This window comes from Mesoplodon bidens (genome assembly GCF_964165515.1).
Source record: "Mesoplodon bidens genome assembly, chromosome: 13".
Classification (NCBI taxonomy): Eukaryota; Metazoa; Chordata; class Mammalia; order Artiodactyla; family Ziphiidae; genus Mesoplodon; species Mesoplodon bidens.
The window spans coordinates 1,031,757-1,055,507 of NC_138169.1; the positions used below are offsets into that span (position 1 = coordinate 1,031,757).

Genomic DNA, 23,751 nt, shown 5'->3' on the forward strand with positions numbered 1-23,751 from the left:
CGCGGACCGCACGGCCGCGCCCCGAAGCCCGCCCAGGACGACCCCTCCCCCGGGCACTCCGGCCCGGGCCTCAGGGACCGCTGGGCCCGCCCCGGGGGGCCGTCCGCCCGCCCAAGGACCCCGCGTGCCGGCTGCCCGCGCCACTGCCTGACAGCGTCCTCACCGGCCCCGCGCCTGCTGGGGCGGCGGCCGCGCTCCTCCGTCGGGCCGCCAGGCGCGGAGGCGAGCGCCCTGTCTCGCGCGTGCAGAGCCGGCCCCGCGCCAGCCGCCCCCCGGGCGCGGCGCCGTCAGGCAGTGGCGCGGGCAGTCCGGCACGCGGGGTCCTCGGGCGGGCGGACTTGGGCTGCGGCTGCGGCGACGGCAACGGCGACAGGGCGAACGGCGGCGATGCTGTGGCCGCGGCTGGTGGCGGCCGAGTGGGCGGCGCTGGCCTGGGAACTGCTGGGCGCCTCGGTGCTGCTGATCGCGGTGCGCTGGCTGGTGCGGCGGTTGGACAGGCGGCCGCGGGGCCTGGGCCGGAGCGGGCCCCCCGACCCGCCGCCCTGCGCGGCCGCGGGCCCAGTCCCTGATCCAGGTAAGGCCGGTCCGCCGGTGGGCCCGCGCCCCTCCCCGGCCAGGGTCCTCCGCCCCCTCTTCCCCAGCCCGGGCCCCCCGGGCTCCGCACCCTTCCCGGGGCTCCCCTCCCCGGCCTGAGTCGGGGGTTCTGGGAAAAGACCTGGAGTAAAAGTCACGAGTCCTCCGCGCACAGACGGTGGGAGAGAGTTGAGGGTGGGAGCCTGGGTGCCGCGTCTGTGCTCAGTTTTGCTGGTTTGACCCCCTCATTTGACTGAGAAGCGCCCTGCGCATCCGGAACGCGCCTTCTTTCAGTTTTCATTCACCCTCTTACCCGCAAGTCTGGTTTCTTCCTGGAGGATAAGCAAGAGCTCCTCAAATACCCTGATAAGATGAAATTTTATTAGCAGAAAGCGTAGTTGATGACCCCACCTTGAACTCTCAGGGCTAAAGCCGTCCTTATGGGTGACTTAGTTTTTACAGCTGAGGAAACAGGCTCCAGGAAGGTCCTGCTCAGCAAAGATGACACAGGTCCAAGGCAGAAGCCAGGTGGGGACGTAGGCCTGTTGACACGCAGTCCAGCTTGCCTTCCAACCTGTTGAGATGCTGATTGTCCTACCTTCTCTCATCCCCTTAAGAAAGTTTCAGGTGGTACTTTTAGGAAACAGCATGCTCAGTTGTCCAGTTACACTGTCGACACCGTGCCAGAGAACCCAGTGCAGGACGCCAGAGTCGAAAGGCTTGCAGACCCTAAAGCTAAAGGACGTGTGAGGCCAGTGGGGTCAGGGGCTAAGAGATTAGTTTCGAGTGCCTTATTCATTAAATTCTTTTTTAATTTTTAGCTTTCATTTCTAAGTCATTAATACAGAGCAAATAAACACATGTGAAAAGATGTTCGACATCACCAGCCAGTAGTGAAATACAAATCGAACTTACAATGAGATATCACCACACACCTATGACAATGGCTACGATAAAAAATACCGACGGCATTTGGTAATGCTGGTGGAAATGCTGAGAAACTGGGTCTCATTTACTGCTGGTAGAAATTTTAAAGGTGCAGCCATTCTGAGGTCAGACTGTCAGTTTCTCAAATAGTTGAACCTGTACTGCACTCCTGCGCATTATCCTAGAAGGACGAAAACTTATTTTCACACAAAAACCCATATGCGATTGTTTATAGCTTTATTTGTTTTTGTTTTGTTTTTTGTTTGTTTGTTTTTGTGCGGTATGCGGGCCTCTCACTGTTGTGGCCTCTCCCGTTGCGGAGCACAGGCTCCGGACGTGCAGGCTCAGCGGCCATGGCTCACGGGCCCAGCCGCTCAGCGGCATGTGGGATCTTCCCGGACCGGGGCACGAACCCGTGTCCCCTGCATCGGCAGGCGGACTCTCAACCACTGCGCCACCAGGGAAGCCCTATAGCTTTACTTGTAATTGCCAAAAACTGGAAACAGCCCAGATGTGTCTCGAGGGGTGAATGGTAAAACTGGCACCTTGGAGCTGTGAAATGCTGCTCAGCAGTGAGGCAGAACTGTTGATCCATCAGCAACTTGGGTGGAGCTCAAGGGCATTACGCTGAGTGAAAAAAGCCGGTCTCAGAAAGTCTGTAGTGTACAATTCCATTTACGTAACATTCTTGAAACAAAAGTATTATAACGACAGAGGACAAATCAGTGGTTGCCGAGGGTAGGGGACAGTGGCGGAAGTTGGATAAGACAGTAAAAGGTCAGCAGGAGGGAGATCTTTGTGGTGATGGAACAGTTCAGGAACTAATCATGTCCATGTGAAGCTATACATGTGATAAACGATCATGGAATTACATACAAAGACCCACAAGAGAAGAGTGACTGCAGAACCTGGTGAGGCCACGGTCTAGGTCGCTATGCTGCGCCAGGGTCAGCTGCCTGGTTTGAATGACGCACTGCAGTGTTTACGGTGTGCCACTGAGGGAGGGAAGCCACGTGATGGGTTCACAGGACCTCTCTGTGCTGTTTTTCACTTCTTGTGTTTATTATTATTACAAAATAAAGAGTTAAAGAAATCCTGTATACATCCATTTAGGTTCCCCAACGTTAGTATCTTACATAATCACTACAAGTAGGAAAGCCAGGGAGTATTATCCAGTCTGCAGACCTACCTCAGTTTCCTATACCTGTACCTTTACATCTCTGTCTATCTATCAGTCAGTGGATGGAGGTCTGGCAGACACTTCTAATTCCAGCGCAGGGTCAGCAGACTGTGGCCCACGGGCCAGATCCTGCCCACACCTGTTTTTGGAACACAGCCATATTCTTCCTTCCGTGGCTCTTGAGTGTTTGGGGGGACTTTGGCTCACAAAGACTCAAAATTTACTCCCCAGCCCTTTACAGAAGTTTGCTGAGGGCTTCTCCTCAGTGAGGAGACTGGCTCTCATTAGCCACAGTATGTACAATTATTTGCTGGTTCCTAGAGCACACATAAGATAGCTTCAGAATTGCTCGCCTAGACCACTGTGAAAACCCACCTGCCAGCTAGAGGATAGTGTTTGTCTCTCCTTCCTCTGTCTTTACCCTTAGAGGACGTGGTCATGTGTTGTCTTTCAGTTAGTACATTCCTTCTCCCCCACTCATTATGATACTAACTGGTAATACCCTTGAGCGAATTTGTTTTGGTTTGTATTCCACTTGGGGGTCTCCCCCTGTCTATTTGTTTATCTACGTATTTTTTGTGTATGTGAATTAAACATGCTTCTAAAAGTCAGAACATGTAAAGGCGTGTTCAGAAGCGCTGTTCTCCCCTGCCCTCTGTCCTTACTGTCTGGTTCACACCCTCCCCTGAAGCTAAGCAGTCTCATTATTTTCTGCTTTATCCTTTGTTTCTTTTCCATACATGAGCAGATACTTGTATATTGTATTAAGAATATTAGTAACAGGGCGTCCCTGGTGGCGCAGTGGTTGAGAGTCCGCCTGCCGATGCCGGGGACGCGGGTTTGAGCCCCGGTCCGGGAAGATCCCACATGCCGCGGAGCGGCTAGGCCCATGCTCCACAACTACTGAGCCTGCGCTCTAGAGGCTGCAAGCCACAGCTACTAAGCCCATGTGCCACAATTACTGAAGTCCGCATGCCTAGAGCCCATGCACCGCAAGGAAGAGCAGCCTGCGTTCGCCGCAATTAGAGAAAGCCCTCACACAGCAACGAAGACCCAACGCAGCCAAAAATTAAAAAAAAAAAGAATATTAGAAACAGAGTGTACATGTTTGTCTTTATTCAAGTTGACTTTCTAGCATGCTGTGTATTCTCCAAGGCTGCTAAGTCTGTATTACTTGATAACTTCATAGCCCTAACTGACATTAATGGATAATTAGTCAGTGTCAAACACATCCATTATTTTATCTAATTCTCATTACAAGCTAAGAAGTAGAGCTGTTGTTATGTCCATTTTATAGATGAGGAAACTGTGGCTTAGAGTTACATAACTTGCCCAAGCTCACCCAGTTAGTGATATAATGTAATGTAATTGTTCCATTTAGGGCTTGCTTCGTTACAAGGACAGACCCCCCCTCAGACTAGCCTGTCTTAAAAAGGTAGCTTTTAGGACTTCCCTGGTGGTGCAGTGGTTAAGAATCCGCCTGCCAGTGTTAGGGGACACGGGTTCGAGCTCTGGTTTGGGAGGATCCCAGGTGCTGCAGAGCAACTAAGCCCGTGCGCCACAACTACTGAGCCTGCGCTCTAGAGCCCGCAAGCCACAACTACTGAAGCCTGCTTGCCTAGAGCCCGTGCTCCGCAACAAGAGAAGCCACCGCAATGAGAAGCCCACGCACCGCAACAAAGAGTGGCCCCTGCTCGCCTCAATAAATAGATAGATAGATAGATAGGAAAAAAAGGTAACTTTTGAGTAAACACACAGGGATGGTATGCAGAAGAGAATATTATCAGGATCCGGTGGATTCCTCTCTGTTAATTCCTAGCATTTGCCCCAGTTGCCCCTGCCCCTCAGACTTTGCCTTGCATGTGGCTTCAGCCTGTCCTGTACCTTTCATATCAGTTCCTTATCACTTCTGTTGCCCTTATACCCAATATTCAGAGACTACCCTTAGGGGTGCTCCCTGGGTGGAATCCTGTGGTCAGTTGGCCTCCCTCTTCATGTTCTTTGGCAGCTCTAGAGGGGGCTGTGCAATACAGTCACTGTTTAAAATAAGTAATAGCCGTTTTTGAAATCTTGGAGGGGGGGAGGGGGGTATCATAAAAAGTTATTATCCAGCTGCAAGTATTAGGTATTAGTATCTTGTGAGTCTTGTTTTATCTGTCACTGCCCCCTCTGTTTTGCTGTCCTGGAGTAATTTAAAGCCAATCCTGGGATATCCTATCATTTCATCTGTAAACGCCTCCTAAAACCCTCTACTCTAGCTTCACTGATACACAATATTAACATGTCCAATTCTTTCTTGATTGCCTCTTCGAGTTTCTCTTCTTTCTCACCTGTCTTTCAGTCTTTGTTGCTACTCAGATCCCATTCTCGGCTTACTGGCCTTATGTGTGTTCCTTGTTATCCCTGGGTTATAACTACCGCCTATGGGCTCACGACTCCTGGAGCTGTTTTTCTCACTCTGAGCTTCTTATCTTCTGAATCTCAGACTTGAAAATCAAAATGCCCACTTGATGTGCAGTGGGTGTTTCTAATGCTCAACGCCTAAATCCCCATTTGTTCTTTCATATTCTCTGCCTTGGGTAGAATCTCTAAGCATCTAGGCTGGAGATCTAGGTATTATCGTAGGCTGACTGCAATCCCTTAGACACCGCCCCCCACCCCGACCCCAGCATCTAATCTGTGGTCAAGACATCCTTTTTCTCTAGTCTGAGCACTCATCTCCAGCCCTATTAACTGCAGCAGTGGCCTGTACCCTGTCATTTCTTACCTTCTCCCCAATTCTGGCTGACCATGCTTAAACCCCTACCCCATAAATTTAACTGCTCTTTCTGTAAATATATTGATTAAAGCTCCAGCTGCAGTTCACATCCACTTGCTTGGTGGCTGAATAACTTGAGCAAGTTACTTAGCTTCTCTGATTTAGGATCTCCATCTGTAAAGCAGGAGTGAGCAATGGTGAAAAACCTCCATGTGGAGTTATCGTGAATTTTAAATAATTTAGTGCAGGCAGGGTGCTTAGGACAGAACCAGGCATGTGGGAAGCCCCCCAAACGTTAAACATTAGCTGTTTGTTTTCAGTATTAGCAAAATGACTGTGGAGCTATCTGTATGCTCTTCTGTTTAAATCTTTGCATAATTTCTCATGACTTATAAAGTGCAAATGTATCTGTAGGATAACTTTCTGCAGTTGGAGTTTTGATGCATATTATCCAGTTGCTTTCCTGGGGATTTGTTCCTAATCACACCACAAGTGACAACTAATGGGTGTGCCTGTTTCCCCAGCATGCTGCCCTCCCTAGAATGTTGGTGTGATCAGATCGTGTCATAGCACTGGGCTGGAAGATTCATATCCGAGTGAACCAGACACTGCCTATCTTAATCTTGTTTAGATTGTTATAAATTCGGAAACAAAAACCTAATGAAAATTCTCATAGAAAGTTCATAGACTCCAAAGAATATGGGGAAATAGTGGATTGAAATGAAACTTAGAAGCCAGCTTTTTTTGGCCGTGCCACGAGGCTTGCAGGATCTTAGTTCCATGACTAGAGATTGAACCCCCTGCAATGGAAGCACAGAGTCCTAACCACTGTACTGCCAGGGAATTCCCTGAAGTATAGTTGATTTACAGTATCATATTAGGTTTAGGTTACAGCAAAGTGATTCGGTATTTTTAGGTTGTACTCCATTAAAATTAAAGTTATTACAAGACAATGGCTGTAACTTCCTGTGCTGTAGAGTCTATCCTTGTTCCTTGTCTAGTTTATACAGAGACATCTCTTGACCCCATACCCCGACCTTGCCCCTCCCCTCTCTTCTCTCCCCACTGGTAACCAGTAGGTCCCTAAATCTGTGAGTCTGTTTCTGTTTTGTTGTATTCACTAGTTTGTTTTATTTTTTAGATTCCACACATACGTGATTACACACAGTATTTGTCTTTCTCTGTCTGACTTATTTCACTTAGCATAATACCCTCCTTGTCCATCCATATTGCCGCAAATGGTGAGATTTTATTCTTTTTTATAGCTTAGTAGTATTCCATTGTGTATACATACCACATCTTTATCCATTGATCTGTTGATGGACACTTAGGTTGCTTCCATATCTTGGCTATTGTAAATAATGCTGCTATGAACATTGGGGTGCACATATTTTTTCAAATTAATGTTTTTGTTTTCTTTCCAAGAGTGGAATTGCTGGATCATATGGTAGTTCTATCTATCTATCTATTTATTTATTTAATTTGGCTGCATTGGTCTTAGTTGCAGCACTTGGGATCTTTGTTGCAGCATGCGGGATCTTTCGTTGCGGTGCATAGGCTTCTCTCTAGTTGTGGCGTGAGGGCTCTAGAGTGCATGGGCTTAGTTGCCTGGCGGCATGTGGGATCTTAGTTTCTTGACCAGGGATTGAACCCACATCCCCTGCATTGGAAGGCGGCTTCTTAACCACTGGACCACCAGGGAAGTCCCTATTTTTAGTTTTTTGAGGAACCTCTATAGTATCCTCCATAGTAGCTGCACCAATTTACATTCCCACCAACAGTGCAAGAGGGTTCCCTTTTCTGCACACCCTCTCCAGCATTCATCATTTGTAGCCTTTTTGATGATGGCCATTCTGACCAGTGTGAGGTGATATCTCATTGTGGTTTTGACTTGAATTTCTCTAATAATTAGTGATGTTGAGCACCTTTGCATGTGCCTGTTGGCCATCTGTATGTCTTTGGAGAAATGTCTATTCAGGTCTTCACCTCCTTGGTTAAGTTTATTCCTAGGCATTCTATTCTTTTTTTTTTTTTTTTTTAGATGTTTGGGGGTTGGGGGTAGGAGTTTATTAATTAATTAATTTATTTTTGCTGTGTTGCGTCTTCGTTTCTGTGCGAGGGCTTTCTCTAGTTTTGGCGAGCGGGGGCCACCCTTCATCGTGGTGCGCGGGCCTCTCACTATGGCGGCCTCTCTTGCTGCGGAGCACATGCTCCAGACACGCGGGCTCAGTAGTTGTGGCTCACGGGCCTAGTTGCTCCGTGGCCTGTGGGATCCTCCCAGACCAGCGCTCGAACCTGTGTACCCTGTATTAGCAGGCAGATTCTCAACCACTGCGCCACCAGGGAAGCCCGATTCTTTTTGATGTGATTTTAAATGGGATTTATTTTTTACTTTCTCTTTCTGGTAGTTCATTATTAGTGTATAAAAAAGCAACAGATTTCTGTGCATTAATCTTGCATCCTGCAACTTTGCTGAATTCGTTTAAGAGAAGATGTACTTTACAGCCATCACATTGATTTTTGTTCACTTGGGCCTAGGTGAAAGGACAATGGATACCATCTTGGCTCGATTGAAACTCCTGAATCCAGATGACCTTAGAGAAGAAATTATCAAAGCTGGATTGAAATGTGGACCAATTACATCAACCACAAGGTTTATTTTTGAGAAAAAGTTGGCTCAGGCTTTATTAGAGCGCAGTACACTGCCTTCCCACCCTCCCGACCACGCCGCTGCAGGTGCCCCAGCCCTGGGCCAGGACACACAAAGGGTTGTGAAGTCTGTGGTAGGGAGCCCGGCTGAGCGGGTCAGCTTTTCTGAAGACAGAGATTTTGGTTATAGTGTGGGCTTGAATCCTCCGGAGGAAGATGCCATGACGTCTGAGACCTGCTCAGTGCCTTTCAGCGCCTTGGCCGGGGTCGGCAGCCACAAAGCCATGCTGCGGGCCTCTGCAGAGCCGCCTCTATACTATGGGGTGTGCCCAGCGTACGAGGACGCCCCGGCGAAAAATGGTAATGTGACCAGTGCCGTGGTTCTTAACACAGGTGGTGCGTGGACAGCAGGGGGAGAGGGGTTTTGAAAATCACAGACTACAGAGGAGAAGAAAGAAGACTTTAATCACCATAATCTCATCACTCCAAATTAACCATTGTTAGCATTTTTGTATAGAATGTTCCTGAATTTTTTGTAAATCTATATAGAAATTTTTAGAAATTAAGAAAATTGGATTCTTTGGAGATACACTTCACTTACACATATTTATGGGCTGGCTCCATTTTTTGATTAACCATCTCCCTCCCTTTTTTTTTTTTTTTTTTGTGGTACACGGGCCTCTCACTGTTGTGGCCTCTCCCGTTGTGGAGCACAGGCTCTGGCCCAGCTGCTCCGCAGCATGTGGGATCTTCCCGGACTGGGGCACGAACCCGTGTCCCCTGCATCGGCAGGCGGACTCTCAACCACTGCGCCACCAGGGAAGCCCCCCTCCCTTTTTTAAAAAAATAAATTTATTTATTTATTCATTCATATATTTATTTTTGGCTGCATTGGATCTTTGTTGCTGCACGTGGGCTTTCTCTAGTTGCGGCGAACGGGGGCTACTCTTCATTGCAGTGTGCAGGCTTCTCAGTGCGGTGGCTTCTCTTGTTTTGGAGCACGGGCTCTAGGTGCACGGGTTTCAGTAGTTGTGGCTCGTGGGCTCTAGAGCACAGGCTCAGTAGTTGTGGTGCACGGGCTTAGTTGCCCCACGGCCTGTGGGATCTTAGTTCCCCGACCAGGGATCAAACCCACATCCCCAGCATTGGAAGGCAGATTCTTAACCACTGGACCACCAGGGAAGTCCCTAGTCATAGTTTTTTGGGGTTTTTTTTGCGGCATGCGGGCCTCTCACTGTTGTGGCCTCTCCCGTTGCGGAGCACAGGCTCCAGACACACAGGCTCAGTGGCCATGGCTCACGGGCCCAGCTACTCCGCGGCATGTGGGATCCTCCCGGACCGGGGCACGAACCCATGTCCCCTGCATCGGCAGGCGGACTCTCAACCACTGCACCACCAGGGAAGCCCCCTAGTCATAGTTTTTTACTTATTTTTTAAAATTATTTTTATTTGATTGTTGGTCCATAAATTTTATTTTTTAGTATGGAATAATATCCTTGGATATAAAAACTACATATAGAGATACAAAATATGTATCATTTATATCCATGTACATACATATGATCAAACTTACTGTGTTCTTTTCACTAACTAAAGCCTTTTTTCTTGAAGATCAAAAATCTGAAATATTAATAAGAGAAAACCAGACCACTGGCTCAGTCGTTAGTTACCAAACCCAGGGCTTCAAGTGTGAATTAAGTGACGGTGGCTGCAGTTACTCACCTCTGCTTTTCCCACACAGAAAGGATTCATGTTTATGAAGACCAGAAGGAAGCCTTGCAAGCTGTCAAAATGATCAAAGGATCCCGATTTAAGGCGTTTACAAGCAGAGAAGATGCAGAGAAATTTGCTAGAGGAACTTGTGATTATTTCCCTTCTCCAAGCAAAACCTCTTCACCACTTTCTCCTGTGAAAACAGTGCCGCTCTTTAGCAGTGGTGGGTTAAAAGGTAAATTATCTAGCGGTTCGCATCTGGCGTTACTGTCAGATTTACTCCTGGGTATTTTGTTCTCTTTCCTGGTAACTAGTTCTCTCCACCTTTGAGAGCAGCCCGGTTTGCTGGGAACAGAGAGCTGAGGCCCAGGCCCTGGAGCAGCTGGAGGAGGGTGGGTCAGTACGCTGGTCTGGGTGGAGGTGACGGGGGCCAAGTGGGTCAGGCAGCTGCTGAGGGGACCGTGGGAGAAGCCGCGAAAGGGCCTCCGTCGCCTTCTGTTCTGTTCCCTTTGTCACACTCTTGCTCCCTGTGGCCTGTTGGGTTCAGGGCCTTTTTAGGTGCTGAGACCTTTCTACTTACCCCCCCTGAAGCTACACCTCCTTCTAGGACTGTGGCACCTGCTTGGCTGCAGACGATTCTGCGGTAGCTGAACCATCCAGCCAGAACGCTGGCCAGCGCCACTCCCAGCTCAGGACCAGGGTCTTGTGAGGGGCCTTTGCCGTCAGCATCGTACAGAGCCCGGCACCCCAGCCTCGTGTGGCCCCTCCGCCCCGGCGGCTCACGGCTGCTCCGCTCTCCGGGCTGGCTGGGGCTCCCGAGGATGCGCCTCTCCTCGCAGGCAGTTGGCCTTGGATCGAGAGTCCGTGTGCCACCTCACGGAGGCCAGAGTGATTTGGGGCGCTTAGAGGCCCCTCACACTTGGTGAAGGTTCCTCGAGATAGCCTTCGTACCTCTGCAGGTGTCGTGATTCGGCCAGCAAAAGTCCCTCTTGGCTCCCTGCCTTTCTGGGGATGCTCCCCGCTCTTGGAAGGCCCCTTGCGAGTGTGGGTGGCGTCTTGGCCACGTGCCGTCCCACTCCTCCCCCGCCTTCTCCGCAGAGCGCCCCCTCCCTGCCGCGGGCTGGGACACGTCCGTCTGCTGTGGATCATCTCGTTTCTTCCTTTTCACTACAAGCAGGTCGTCAGCCTCTGTGGGGAAGATTTTTCTTGCCCTCAGTGAAGCACATAGTGCGTGATGGGAAAATGTGAACCTAAATGTTCTTAAATTCTGTCTCTTAACAGACGGGTTGTACGTGTCCGACTCAGAAACAGCAAGCAAAGAGCGAGCGAACAGTTATAAAAGTCCCCGTACGCAAGATCTCACTGCCAAACTTCGGAAAGCTGTGGAGAAGGGAGAGGAAGACACCTTTTGCGACCTTATCTGGAGTAATCCCCGGTATCTGATTGGTTCGGGGGACAACCCGACCATCGTACAGGTAAGCCTGCTTCCAGCATCATTAGCATCAAGACTGCGGTGATGAAAGTGAAGCCCCAAATCTGTGGTTTTGTTCCAGGAAGGATGTCGGTACAACGTCATGCATGTTGCTGCCAAAGAGAACCAGGCTGCCCTGTGCCAGCTGACCCTGGAGACGCTGGAGAACCCCGAGTTTATGCGGCTCATGTACCCGGACGATGAGCCGCATATGCTGGAGAAACGCATCTGCTACGTGGTGGACCTGTACCTCAACACCCCTGACAGAGTGGTGCGCCTCGTAGCCGGGCTCAGGGCGGAAACAGTGTTTGGGTGTTTATTTACCGCGTCCCTGCACTGCGTCAGCTCAGAGGAGATGCACGTTCGTTGAGGTCAAGAGCTCAGAAAGATACGGTTGGACCCAGACCCGCTCACACGTGAGAAGTGCACCCCGCTGGCCGGCGCGCCGGGGTCCCAGCTGGGGTGGAGCCGTCCCCAGGACACGTCCCTCCTAGCCTTTGTTCAGAGAGTCCCGAGCTGATAGGAGAGTGGGCGAGTGCCACAAAGCTAAAGGGAGAAGGACGTGGAAAGGTTTTGGTGCTTTGTAGTCTAGTGTCCTAGATATGTCTTTCTTTAAATTTTTATTTCATTCATTTATTTATTTATTTTGGCCGCGTCAGGTCTTAGTTGCGGCATGCAGGATCTTTCGTTGCGATGCCCGAGCTTCTCTCTAGTTGTGGCACTGGGTTTTTCTCTCTCTAGTTAAGACGCGTGGGCTCAGTAGCTGCGGTACGCGGGATTAGCTGCCCCGCGGCACGTGGGATCTTAGCTCCCCGACCAGGGATCGAACCCACGTGCCCTGCGTTGGAAGGTGAATTCTTTACCCCTGGACAACCAGGGGAGTCCCAGTGGGGAGATGGTGCACAAGGCTTAAGTAAGGATTCTTGAAACAGAAGAGTTTTTACATATTTATACGAGGGGAAAACCCAGGGATGGCTGAGAACCAAGGATTGTTTCTGAGAGAAACCTAGGGGTTTGAGAAGTCACGGTGGGCAGGAGAGGGAATAAAAAAAGCCTATTGGATTGTTTCGTAACATACTGAATATGATACGTTGAACCCCAGAATTGCGAGCGAGAATAACTTTTCAATTAACAAGAAAGAAAAGGGGGAATGGAGATAAATGGGGCCGCGCCAGCGACGTTACGGGAGGGCAGAAAAGAGGAGACGGCGGTGTCAGGACAGCAGTAGTAGGTGCGGAATGGGGCAGGAGGGACAGACCCCAAGTGTGCGAGACGCGCGTGGACACAGCCCGGCTGCGCGCCGCCCCAGCCGGGAAGGGCAGCTCCTACACGCGCTGCAGCACACGGGCCCTGCGGGACGTAGTCTTCTCTTAATGCCTGTGCAGCGCTCGTTGAAACTGTGCATCTGTGGATCCACAGAGGCCACTGAATACATTCTTGAAACTGGATGTTACAGGCCACATCCTCTGACCATAGGCACTAAGAGCAGGAATCGCTTCAAGTGCCTGGACTGTGTAGCGAGGCCAGGGGCTCCCCAGAGGGTGTGGTGTGGAGGGAAAGCTGGGTCACTAGGCGTGGCGGGAGGGCCCACAGCCCGCCGGCCGCGCGGGAACGGGGCAGAGGCTTGGGGCCACGTTGGCGGGGCTCGGAGCAGGTTAGAGAAGGACGTTGTGTGCGTGAGGGAGAGGGGTGGCCAGAAGGAAAGGGGTGCGGGGGGCATGTTGCGGTCTGATGCCCTGAACGCCGAGTGGATGCAGCCGCCCCGATGTGCAGCGGCCCCGGCCCCGTGGGGCTGGCCGGGAGCTGCGCCAGTGCTGGACCTGGGCTGCAGGGCTGGAGGCGACTCAGGTAGACCGTGGACCAGGAAGCGCCTGACCGGAGCATAGCTCTGCTCGTTCCTCCTGTGTCGTCTGCAGCTGTGGAAGGCCGGCCGGGGGTGCTGGCAGGGCCTGGGTGGCCTGCGGAGCCCCAGCGGCTGACTGTGGGGGACAGGGAGTGGTGGTGCCGGCAGGGTGTTGAGGTAGCGAGATGCCCCTAGAAGGTGCGAAGCAGGAGTCGGAGCCGGCCTGAGGGTGTTTGCTTGCACAAGGCCCCGGGGTCGCCTAGTGGAGGGGGGGCTGGAGCTGGGAGTGTGGGCACGGGCCGCAGGGCCCTTGGGATTCCAGGGAGCTGGGGGAGAAGCTCTGGGGATGCAGCGTGGCGTCCGGAGGGAGGGACCTGAGGGCTGGAACGTGCAGTGGCCGCAGGTGGACTTGAGCGGGTTCTGTATGGGATGTGCCGCCTCTGAGCCTGAGGCTGTCCAGGTGAAGGTGCCGGAGGTGGTGGCTCCACAGCTCGGGGGCCTGCTGGTCTGCGGGGAGCCCGGGGAAGGATGCCACCAGGGGCAGGTCAGCACTGAAAAACCTCGTGAAGCCAGGAGGGGAGAGTTTCGTTTGCTGCGACTAGAGAAAGTTCTGAGTACAGAGCAGACCATGGTCTTTGCTTCATTCTGGATGTTGTCTTCATCTGTTTATTTTGCTTTTTGCACATTGATTTTAAGACACTGTTCAGGGCCCTGAGTTGTTAAAGCTGCCGCTGGCTGAGCAGCTGTTACACCCTAGCTCTGTTGTAAGCTCCCCACAGGCACTAGACACGCAGGAACCGGGACGCTGTGCTGGGCTCACGCCCTGGCATAAAGTGGGTGTGCCCTAGCATGCCAGTTGCTTTTCAGTTATAAAAGCACCGTCTTTTTATAGTCTTTTATGTTTGAGTGTGTTTGTTTGATTGTTTGTTTTACTAAATACCTATTTTTACCTTAAAGCAACCTTATGAAACAAAAGAGTGTGTATAAGGAGTAAGTGTTCTTCCTTTTCATCTCTCTCAGGGCTACGACACACCATTGCATTTTGCTTGTAAGTTTGGAAACGCAGATGTGGTCAATGTGCTCTCTTCACACCCTTTGATTGTAAAAAACCCAAGAAATAAATATGATAAAACACCTGAAGATGTAAGTACCTATTAAAATGCTATTAGTACATGGTGTTAGAAATGAAAATACATAAAATTACAGTCTGCGATCACAGCTATTGTGACGACTCAGGTAACTCTGTGTGACTGTGTTTGCCTTGTGGCACGTCTTAGAACCCTAATTGTTGAGTAAGATGTGCTCTGTGAAGAAGATGCCTCTGTAAAGCCAGGAGGGCGTGAACTGACTCAGTTTGCTGATTTTATTTTCCCGAAATGGGTGGTCAGGTTGTTCTCAACAGCTCACTGTCTTTTGTCAAGTTCCCTCTGTGAGTACTTCAGCTGACCAGGGTCAGAGAGAACAGAGGAGGTGGTGCTCCTGCTGCTGCTGCTGGTGGTGAGGATGGTGGTGATGAGGATGGTGCTGGTGAGCCTGATGGCGACCGGTTGATGGATGGTGGAGGTGGTGAGGATGCTGCTGCTGAAAGTAGCTGACGTGTGTTGAGCTCAGTGTGGACCAGGCGCTGTCCTGAGCCCCTCCCCGGTATTCTCACCTGGCCCATACAAGCCTTAGGAAACAGGCCTTGTCATAATCCGTCAGCAGTTGAGCACATGTGCCTTAGAGAGGGCAGAGGTGCCTCTGTGTAGTGAGGTGGAGAGGAGAGTGGGCCTGAAAAGAACCGGAAGGTGGTTAATTTGTACGAGGCACTGGAGTTGTCAGCTGGCCTGGACCTGCCAGCCCTTTGGAAGTAGAATCTGTAAGGTCCGATTCTGGCAGTGACACTTCCTCTGTAGGTGCTAGGATTATGTAAGTCGTGCCTACTTCTGTAGAAAGTTTAGAATACTCATAAAAAGGATAAAATTTACCGGACAATTCCGCAACTCAGAAATTACCATTATTTTGCATAAATCTGACTCACCTTTTTGTGTGCATGTGTATGTATATTTTCTCAATATAAAGTGCTATTTGGTAACACGTTTTTAGAGCGTTGGACATCTCTCACAATCAGTTACAGAATTTAAAAGAAAATACTTGCACTACTTGAAGGGTCCACTGTGCGGTTGTAGTTTGTTTCTGTCACAGGCTGGCAGGAGGTGGTAATTGTGTGGTCCCTTCCTTCTTATTTTAAGGTTATTGGTTCTTTTGGTGTTTTTTATTGTTTGTAGCTAAAAAGTTCACAGTTCTCTAATGGCTGAGAACATCGATTCCTGTAGTTGCAAGAATAAAACCTGTGTTCGTATTAGATGGGACTTGTATATCAGCCCAGCCAAACCACAGCAGACAGGCTCCTAGCCAGCGAGGTGCCCAGACCGAAGGTGCGGGCGTGTCTGCATCTCTGCTCTGACTTGTTGGTGCACCTTAAGATTTCCTTTCCTTGCAGAAAATTAGGAACCGTAGAGCAGCATGAAGAAAGAAGATAAAATTCACCTGTAATCTCAGAGTTTGTTCTTCTTTGTCCTGGCCCCTCGGAGCCTTTACAAAACGAGAAGGAGGAATTACACTGTTCAACACACATTTTTTATTGTGGGCTTTATGAAATACTCAGCATTAGGATACTATCCTTGTTTCATTGACTTTAAAACTTGCCTTTATGAAATCATTTTAATGATAAGAAGATGTGATAAATCAGATTTAGAGTGTTCACGTACTCTGTTTTTTTAACACAGGTTATTTGTGAAAGAAGCAAAAATAAATCTGTGGAACTGAAGGAGCGGATTAGAGACTATTTAAAGGGTAAGTGGAGAGTGGGCGCCCGAGGTGCGGCCCACGGTGGGGAAGTCCTGGGTGGCGTCTAGGCCGGGCCTTGCGTGCAGGAGTGAAGCGGGGGCTGCTGGGACCCTCTGAGTTACCCTGTGTTGCTCCCCCCGTTTCTGGGAGACTGAGTGGTCAGTCATTTGGCTGTTGCTCACGGCCTTGCCCCTCGACCTCCGCGGCCCTCTTCCTCAGGCACAGCCTGCGGGGCGGCGGGGAGGCGGGAGGGGCCTGCCTGGATCCCCTCAGCCAGCCGGTCCCCCGCCCCTGAGGCCTCGCCGCCCCGGATCGCCGCGCTCCAGGCCGAGGGCCTTTCAGACTGTGGCCTGCGGGGCAGCACTTCCCACTTGGCTTTCGGGGCCTCGCGCCTCTGGACCCAAGCTCCGGGCTCGCAGGCCGCAGGGGCGCGAAGGCAGCCAGGGGCGGGAGGCCTTTCCCAGCTCTTCCTCTGCCTTGTTTCCGGGCAGTTTGAGGAGTTGGTCCCGCTCGCTGGATGGCCTTGCCTCGGATGCGTGAGGCTCTTTGGCCTCCCCTGTCTGCCCGTCCGTACTTCTCTCTCGGCTGCTGTTCCTACCCGACTCCCCGTTCGTTGGTCTCCGTTCAGTGCAGGGGTCGGCCAGGCCTGCGGTGGCGCCCGGCGGCCACCACGTTCGCTCGCCCGCTGTCTCTGGGCCTTTCCCGTCCCCCCATCCCTGTGGCCTCGCTGCCTTTCTTCTTTCCAGGTTGTGATTCTAGGTCTGTTTGGAGACGGGTGTTCAGTGATACAAAACTGTAACGAAACAGAAGAGGGAGCTCGGGAGGGAGGGGGTACAGCGTGTCTTCTCTGTGATGTTCCTCTGGCTTGGCTTCTGCTGCTCTGGTCACAGCCCCTGCCTCGTAAGGACCTGGGGGTGAGCAGGTGTTTGCCGCCCCCCGTCCTCTTCTCCTTCGTTTCACTTCCCCGCAGAGGAAGAACGCAGGGCTCGTTATGTGCAGGAGGCCGGCGTGGACTGGCCTCTTGCCCGGGTCCTTTGGCTCCGGAGCTGTGGCGGCCTTTTTATTCACTGTTAGCGTCACTGACTCGCGTGCAGAGCCCGTGGGGTAGCAACTGCGCTGGTTCCCAAGCTGGTTCCCAGGTGCCTGACGTCCACGGGGTGCAGGGCTGTCCACGCAGATGCTCCAGCCCTGGTGTGTTTCCTCTCCCAGGTCACTACTACGTGCCCCTCCTGAGGGCAGAGGACACGTCTTCTCCCGTGATCGGGGAGCTGTGGTCTTCAGACCACACGGGCGAGGTCTCTCACATCGGCCACGGTGGAGGTAGCCCCAGAGACCCCGTTCTGACCCTGCGAGCCTTTGCAGGGCCCCTGAGTCCGTCCAAGGTGAGCATCTGTGGAAGCTTCTGGAATAGCTCCTGGCCATCCCACCAGAATGCTGGGTTGTTCCAGCCTGTTGCTTTGTGCTTGGTCCTAGAGACCAGGAGTCCAAAGAGTTGTCAGTGAGGCTTCAGAACTTCCCTGGAGAAACGAGTGTCTTGACCCTGTTCTTTCTTTCTTTCTTTCTTTCTTTTTTAACACTTATTTACTTATTTTTAAATTTATTATTTTTATTTTATTTTTGGCTGTGTTGGGTCTTCGTTGCTGCACATGGGCTTTCTCTAGTTGCGGGTAGCGGTGGCTTCTCTTGCTGTGGAGCACAGGCTCTAGGCGCTCAGGCTTCAGTAGTTGCGGCATGTGGGCTCAGTAGTTGTGGCTCGTGGGCTCTAGAGCGCAGGCTCAGTAGTTGTGGCACACGGGCTTAGTTGCTCCGCGGCATGTGGGATGTTCCCAGACCAGGGCTCGAACCCGTGTCCCCTGCATTGGGAGGCGGATTCCTAACCACTGCGCCACCAGGGAAGCCTGCCCCTGTTTTTATTAGCCAGAGCGGGTATGTGATGAGCCATGCTTTCGAGAAGCGAGGTTTCCCTGGGCTAATGCTCCTCACACCAGCGTCACCTGACTCCCGTCCCCAAAGTGCCCATGGCCCTTCACACACCATATTGCCCAGGTGGCTAGGCTGTCCATTCCAGGGTCCTTGGATTTGTACTGTCACTAGGAAACTTCCATTTGCAGACTCTGGTGTTCACCTCCCAGACTGAGGTACTTCATACACTGACCTGTATATAATCTTTCCTCTTAAAAGAAGTTGTAACTATTGATAGTTAGTTCCCTGAGACTGTAAAAACGTTAGGATTAGATTCAGCTGCATGAAATACCGAAAGCACAAATATTTATTTTCCTGTCGTGTGATGGGAAGGTGACGCAAGGCCCTCGGGGTGACACCTCTGCAGTGTCTCCCTCGGGGCCTCCTGGGGCAGCTCTGACCCTCAGCCCCGCCCAGGCCTTGCCAGGGCTCCTGGCCTCACCGGGATGCAGCCACGGCCCCTTAGCTCCAGGGCAGGTGGGCATGTTGCCCGCGCTGGGTTGGTGGGGGGGGGCTGCCTGGTGACGTGGGTGCCTAGCGCAGCTCAACACACTTCTGTTCTAGGCGGAAGATTTTCGCCGACTCTGGAAAACCCCGCCTCGAGAGAAAGCGGGCTTCTTCCACAGTGTCAGGAAGTCTGATCCGGAGAGAGGCATCGAGAGAGTGGGAAGGTACTTAAAGGGCACGGAGTGACAGAGGGCCGGTGCTGGTGTCACCTTGTGTGCTGTGCCCTCGTGTGCTGACTGGGGCTTTCAAAACAGTAGTTCCCAGAAAGCGTTGACCGGAGACTTTTAAGGCCTTTGCACTAAGGTCTAATTCCTTGCGCACGTGCCCCCTGCAGCTTGTACAGCAAAAGTCTCTGTTAAAACAGTCCCTCCCGGGGGTGGGGTGGCCGAGGGGCATGACAGTGTGTGGGAGAAGGTGCTGCACAGCCATGGAGAAGATCAAACACGAGGGGGGTGTGGCCAGAAGCTGCTAGTGAAAGAAGCCCCTGAAAAGTGTGTTTTCCACAGTTAAGCTAATTTACAGTGTGAGCAAATAAGCTTAATTGAATCATTTTAGAACTTTTTCTCAAAATACGTGCCCAGCTTTAGGTTTACGACTTGAAAGTGAAAAGGACCTCTAAGTGTTCATGTCTGGCCCAAACCAGAATCACCTCCGACTTTGTACGGTTTTATGAGAACCGAAATGTCCTCTGTTAGTGGAGTTTTACCGTTTGCCCTTTTTTTGATATCTCGTGAGTGTTGGTGTGCGCGGTACACTTGGGCTGGGGTCTCCTTTCTCCCCGTGACCTTGGCTTGCTCTGTTACATGGTCTTACCCCGTGAGGGAGCGCTGCTTCAGGAAGTGGGAGTGCACTAATTCAGCCCCAAATTTAGGATAAAATGGAATAGTAGCCAAGATTGCAGGTGCTGTTTTGGCCCTTCCAGTGTCAAATGGCCCTTTTCTGTTTAGTCAGTTCTGTGAGTTTTGCTTCTGGTCTTACAACTGGTTAATTTGCTTTATTCTTACAGGCAGCTGGCTCATGAGCTGGGGTATCCCTGGGTCGAATACTGGGACTTTCTGGGCTGTTTTGTTGATCTGTCTTCCCAGGCAGGCCTGCAAAAACTAGAAGAATATCTCACCCAGCAGGAAGTGGGCAAAAAGCCCCAACAAGACACGGGAGAAAATGCAGCCTGTCTGCAGGAGGACGCCTCAGCCCTTGGTAAGAACATGCAGTGCGTCCGCGGCTGGTGGGACTGGCAGCCCGTCCTGTGGCCACATCCATGGCAACCAGCCGGCTTCCTTCTCCTTTTCCTGCCTGTGAGGGGGAACAGCTGGGCCTGGAGCCTGGCATTCTGTCTGCGGGCTCCTGCTTGCCTTTCCCAAGGCATGTTGCAAGTGGTTTTCTGTCGTGGAATCTGAGGAGGGAGGAGGCTTGGAATGCGGGAGTGACTCGTCACAGGGTTTGCGCTGTGCGGGGTGACACCCCACAGCCCCCCTCCATGCCCTCTCTCCCTCACAGGCCGTCACAGGAAGTGCAGCAATTCCATCTCCGTGAGGGCGTTTCTAGATGAAGATGATGACATGAGCTTGGAAGAGATCAAAAACTGGCAAAACAGAGCTCGAAACGACACCCAGCCCACGGTGGCTGCTTTTGGAGACTCGGGGTGTGACATCCTCCCCTTGGAGCAGCAGACAGACCTCATAGAAGCCTCAGCCCCGACCAGTCCCCGCAGCAGCAAAAATGGGTTGTGCAGCCCCCCGAGTCATGGCAAGACCCTGGGTGGGAAGAGGTCAAAGGCCCCCGGTGGGGAGGGGGCCTTCCTGTCACCTGTCTCCGGCTTGACTGTGGAGTTTGATAAGCTGAACTTGCAGAATCTAGAAAGTAGCTTTTCTAAGACACGCAGTCCAACTGTGAAAACTAGAGAGAAGAGGATTCCGACGTCAAGAGTGAACACGGCGGAAAGTGACATGTTAGCACCTCTTGCTGCTGACAGACTCGGGAATGGCCCAGGAAGGACAGGGCGCGGAATGTCAGCTGGAGTGGCCGACACGTGCCTGGACCCCGACAGTCCCATGCAAGAGGCCCGTCACGGTGGCGATTCTGAGCCCTCGGGGGTCCCTGCCTCAAAGGAGCCCGTCCAGAGCCTCTTCCTTTTTGGGTACGAGTCGGGAGGCACACACACACGTCGAGGGGCGGTGGGCACGGGCGCCACTGTGTGATTCCCGGACGGTTCCCTCCACCCTGGCCTGCCTGACGGGCACTTATGGTTCCATCTCCCTCGCGAGTCTGTGGCTCCTCGGGTGTCCTCCCGGCCGGCGGGAGACAGCGGCCTCCTTGCTCACTCGTCCTTGCAGCCGCTGTGCTTCCCACAATCACTGAGCTGTCCTGTGGGTTTAGTTTGTTTTAGGAAGAAAGGTCGTCTTGGGGTCGGTCTCAGTTGCCCGGCTGATGGCCCGTCCCACCTTCTGCTCCATCAACCTGGAGGGGGGTACGCAGAGCACATCTTCCCAGCAGGGCCGGGGCGGGGGTCTCCTCCCCACGGGCAGTGCGTCCCCCCGCTGCCTGGATCTCGGCCCGACTGCCGGAGCCTGCGGTGGCGGTGCTGGGCCCTCACAGACGCCTCTGTTGCTCTCCTGGTTCTGAAGGGGGCGGTGGTGCCGGATGCGTGTGTGGTCACGGCTGTTCTGCTTTTCTCGCGCCTTCTAGAGAAGAGCCGTCAAAACTGGATCGCGATGTTCTGGTGGCCCTGGAGTGTGCGGACGTGGACCCTCAGCAGTACCCGGCCTTGCACAGGTGGAGGAGCGCCGTGCTGCGCTACTCGCCCGCGGACAGACAGAGGTACCCACGGCCTGGCGGACGGTGTCGCCTGGTTCATGGGGGAGCCCATCGAGCGCCCAGCTGACGGGGCGCTGCCCGCCCCGTGGCCGGGGCTGGCAGAGCAGAAGGGGTGCTGCTGAGCGCTGAGGGGGGTGGGGCGGGGCAGCCAGGGCTCCGCTCCGGTCCCGCGCCCCTCGTGCGGGACGCAGTAGTGTGAGCTTGCAGTCACGGGGGAGGCACCTCTTCCCGGAGCCCCAGCGGTCCCCGGGTCGGGGGCCCAGCTCCGGTCTGTGGCCTCCGCTCTCCCCACCCCGCCCCGCCCCGCCGTCCCTGCTGACTGCCCGTTCTCGGTCTCCTCAGCTGGCCCAGCCCCTCGCTGAAAGGGAAGGTGAAGTCTCAGCTGCTGGACATCGGTGGTCCTCCAAGCGGCGGCAGCCCCGGGCGCTACAGCCCCGCTCGCAGGGGCCACCTCCACCGGATGTTGCGCCTGGCCCAGCTCGCCGCCTTGTAGGGCCCGTACGCGCTGCTGGGGCTGTCAGCTTGTTCTTCGGGTTTTTAAAAAAAGAAAAAAGGAACAAAGGAAGGTAATGTGTTTATTGCTAAAGTTTCACCCGGAGAAAATATATTCTGATTAATTTATCAATTCTCATTTACAGGGTAAAAGAATTTTAGAAAATGCAGATGTCCTGTATAAAATGTAGCTTTCTGATATTTGGAGAGAAGTGGGTGAAAGCAAACTCAAACGGTTTTCTGGAAACCGTCAATGTGGTGGTGACAGGCTCCAGTTAGCTGCCCCAGGTGCACAGGAGGGCGCCAGAGAGGCCGGGGTGCCCCGCGGGCCCCCGTCCCCCGACAGTAGCTGTGCTCACTTCAGCTCTGTTCCTAAAACACAGGTGACTTTTGTCTCTCTTCCTTTGCTGGGGAGGGTCTTTGACTTCCTGGTACGTGACAGAAAAGCCTCTCTGCTTTGCTGGTCAGCCCCGCTGGTTAGACAGTGGCAAGGTGGGCCTCCAGGAGTGAACGAGCCTTCAACGTGTTGGGAGGCTTGCAGCGACACTTACAAGTTGAGTCATTTAAATGAGTGACCAGAGAATGAAACTAGCTTTTCTCTTGGAAAAAATCTAGCCGCTGGGAGTCATGCAAATAGTCACACACAGCTCCCTCACCAGCAGTCAATGGAAGGTGTTTTCTTTTTCACCAGCACTTGACCTTTCACAGTGCACCTTATTTAGCTGCCAGTGCAGTGGTAATAAAATAATCTGAAAGTCGTTGCCTAGTTTCGAAATGTAGCCCACATTTTAGAACGCATCTCAGTTGGATTTGCTTTATGAAGGAGCATTGTGTTTTGGTACAGAAAAGAAAGGGTTACTCTGGAGGCCGTATCTGACCCCAGCCCCGTTCCTTTAGTGCAGTTTGTCGTCCGTCCCCCTTGGCTGTACCTGCTGAAGGGTCTGTGCGCACAGAGCTATCTGTGCCAGGATGCTGCAGCCGAGCTGAGGGCTGTTTCTCTGGGTGTCACCAACGACTGCTCACAGCGGCGTTCTGGGGACACTGCCAGTGTTTGATCCGAAGTGAAAACTTCTAACGCTTCTGCAGAGTTCAGTGCCTTTTGTAAATCACTTTTGGTTTTCCCGAAGTTACTTTTTGAGAATATACAGTGATACGAAGTAGACGTGAGATTTTTTTAGTTGTAAATATTCTGAATTTAAATTTATGTAAAAAAAAAAACAACATTTCTTTCACACGATAATGAGACAGGTCAGGAATATTGGAACCAAGATTTGGATTTTAAAATTCAAAAGGTTGTTGCACAGGATGTTTTCACTTGTGTAGCAGATGACTTAAGTATAAAACAGAAAAATACATTCTGTTCTAAAAACCAAGTGGCATTTTTAAAAGACATCTTTATTCTCAAAGAAATCAGAACACAGATGTAGTCATAGTGATCTGTTTTTTCTAAAATTTGACCATGCCGTCCTATATATTTTTGTAAATATTCAGATGGAAGTTAAAGTGATTTGCCCTTATTTTGCAGACTTCTCCTGTTTTCTGAAGTTTAGGCCTTCTTTGACTATTTCTCCATTTGTTTGTATAAGTTGGCCCCGGTTCCACTGAATGCACAGTCATGTGTCCTGTGGTGATTGTCTTTTTAAAACTACTTAATGAAATAAATTATTTTTAAAACCATGTGGTAATCATTCTGAGCTTTCAGAAAGACCTCTCTCACGTGTGCCCAGGCGAAGTGTCCTTTTCAGCACAACTTTAAGCAGTGTTGTGGTCACACAGGACGTTCACCTGAGACGGTTTCTTTGCTGTTTGTTTGGGGCCCTTTCCTTCCTAACACGGTTGTGAAAAACCTTGGCATCGGTTAAACTCTCGAATATTTTACAACTGCCCTGGGAAATGGGGAGCCTTTTTCTGTGACATTGACAGTCAGTGTGTAGTTTCTTCAGTTGGGAAGAGGTGACGGAAACCCCCCTCTGAGTGGGGGGCGGCAGCTAAGGTGCCCCGGGCTGCATGCAGGCGGCTCCGGAAGCTTCCCC

The 23,751-nt window shown here is 51.9% G+C and overlaps 1 protein-coding gene across 1 annotated transcript; it reads left to right on the forward strand.

The window, feature by feature from the left end:
* Positions 1–330: 330 nt before the first annotated feature.
* On the forward strand, positions 331–23,395 carry ANKLE2 (ankyrin repeat and LEM domain containing 2). The gene is made up of 13 exons (XM_081252793.1): positions 331–574; positions 7,977–8,447; positions 9,829–10,035; positions 11,082–11,275; positions 11,354–11,542; positions 14,135–14,257; positions 15,883–15,949; positions 17,153–17,325; positions 18,470–18,576; positions 19,419–19,609; positions 19,910–20,549; positions 21,098–21,229; positions 21,569–23,395. The coding sequence occupies exons 1-13, from the start codon at positions 388–390 to the stop codon at positions 21,717–21,719; spliced, it is 2,832 nt and encodes a 943-aa protein (XP_081108919.1). The 5' UTR covers positions 331–387; the 3' UTR covers positions 21,720–23,395.
* Positions 23,396–23,751: the final 356 nt, after the last annotated feature.